The 1,269-nt window shown below is 40.6% G+C and overlaps 1 protein-coding gene across 1 annotated transcript; it reads left to right on the top strand.

The window, feature by feature from the left end:
- Positions 1 to 514: 514 nt before the first annotated feature.
- On the top strand, positions 515 to 1,263 carry dlg4b (discs, large homolog 4b (Drosophila); the record flags this gene model as incomplete). The annotated part of the gene is given in 3 exon segments (XM_014000545.1): positions 515 to 639; positions 715 to 884; positions 1,219 to 1,263. Coding segments are annotated over 3 exon segments (340 nt in total), but the record flags the coding sequence as incomplete, so codon positions are not given.
- Between the last annotated feature and the right edge of the window lie 6 nt (positions 1,264 to 1,269).

Here is a 1,269-nt window from a genome sequence, read left to right as displayed (position 1 = left end):
TTTGTGTAATAATGTGTGTAATAAAGTGTGTATTTGTGTGTTTTTGTGTAGTAAAGGGTTATAATGTGTGTTTTTGTGTAACAATATGAGTAATAATTTGTGTATTTGTGTAATAGTGTGTTTAATAAAGTATGTGTTTGTGTGTATTTGTGCAATAATGCGTAATAATGTGTGTTTTTGTGCAATAATATGTGTAATAATGTGTGTATTTGTGTAATGATGTGTGTAATAATGCGTGTATTTGTGTAATAATGTGTGTTATAATGTGTGTTTTTGTGTAACAACATGAGTAATAATGTGTGTATTTGTGTAATAATGTGTGTATTTGTGTAATAATGTGTGTTATAATGCGTGTTTTTGTGTAACAATATGTGTAATAATGTGTGTATTTGTGTAATAATGTATTAGTGTAATGATGTGTGTAATAATGCGTGTATTTGTGTAATAATGTGTGTTATAATGTGTGTGTTTGTGTAACAACATGAGTAATAATGTGTGTATTTGTGTGTTTCAGGGTAACTCTGGTCTGGGCTTCAGCATCGCAGGAGGAACAGATAATCCTCACATCGGAGACGACCCGTCCATCTTCATCACTAAGATCATCCCAGGAGGAGCCGCGGCTCAGGACGGACGTCTCCGGTAAGAACCCGGTTCTGAACGTCCTGGTTTGGGTTCTAGGACTGGATGTGATCCTCAGAACTGTTTGTTCTTCAGGGTCAACGACAGCATCGTGTTCGTTAACGATGTGGACGTCAGGGAGGTCACGCACTCCTTCGCTGTGGAGGCCCTGAAGGAGGCGGGGCCTGTGGTCCGGCTGTACGTCCTGAGGAGACGCCCCCCCACTGAACGCATGACCCAGATCAAACTGCTGAAAGGACCCAAAGGTACGGCTGGAGGTTCAGGTGTTTTCAGAGAATGATCTTGATAAGTATGAAGAAAAGGAGCTCAGAAACGTGAGCTCACATTTGATAAATCAGAATATTGTATTTATATTTACTTAAATTTAATTTAAATGTGTGTTTTTCTCGGGACACTTTTCACATTTTGTCCTACACCAGTCTGAGACCAGAACAGTTTTTTTAGGTCCTGAAAGTAAAACCCAAGAGTTGTTGTCCAGGACTGTAGCTCCAGAAGTTCTGCTTCACACAGACTTCTTCTGGTCTCAGAACCAGCTCATACCAGTCTACACAAACCCACCCTGTCCTCCTTCTGGTCCAGGTCTGGGCTTCAGTATAGCTGGTGGTGTGGGGAACCAACACGTTCCAGGAG

The sequence above is a fragment of the Austrofundulus limnaeus genome, unplaced genomic scaffold (assembly GCF_001266775.1).
Source record: "Austrofundulus limnaeus strain Quisiro unplaced genomic scaffold, Austrofundulus_limnaeus-1.0 Scaffold3257, whole genome shotgun sequence".
Taxonomy (NCBI): domain Eukaryota; kingdom Metazoa; phylum Chordata; class Actinopteri; order Cyprinodontiformes; family Rivulidae; genus Austrofundulus; species Austrofundulus limnaeus.
This window is presented reverse-complemented; position numbering and strand designations above follow the sequence as displayed.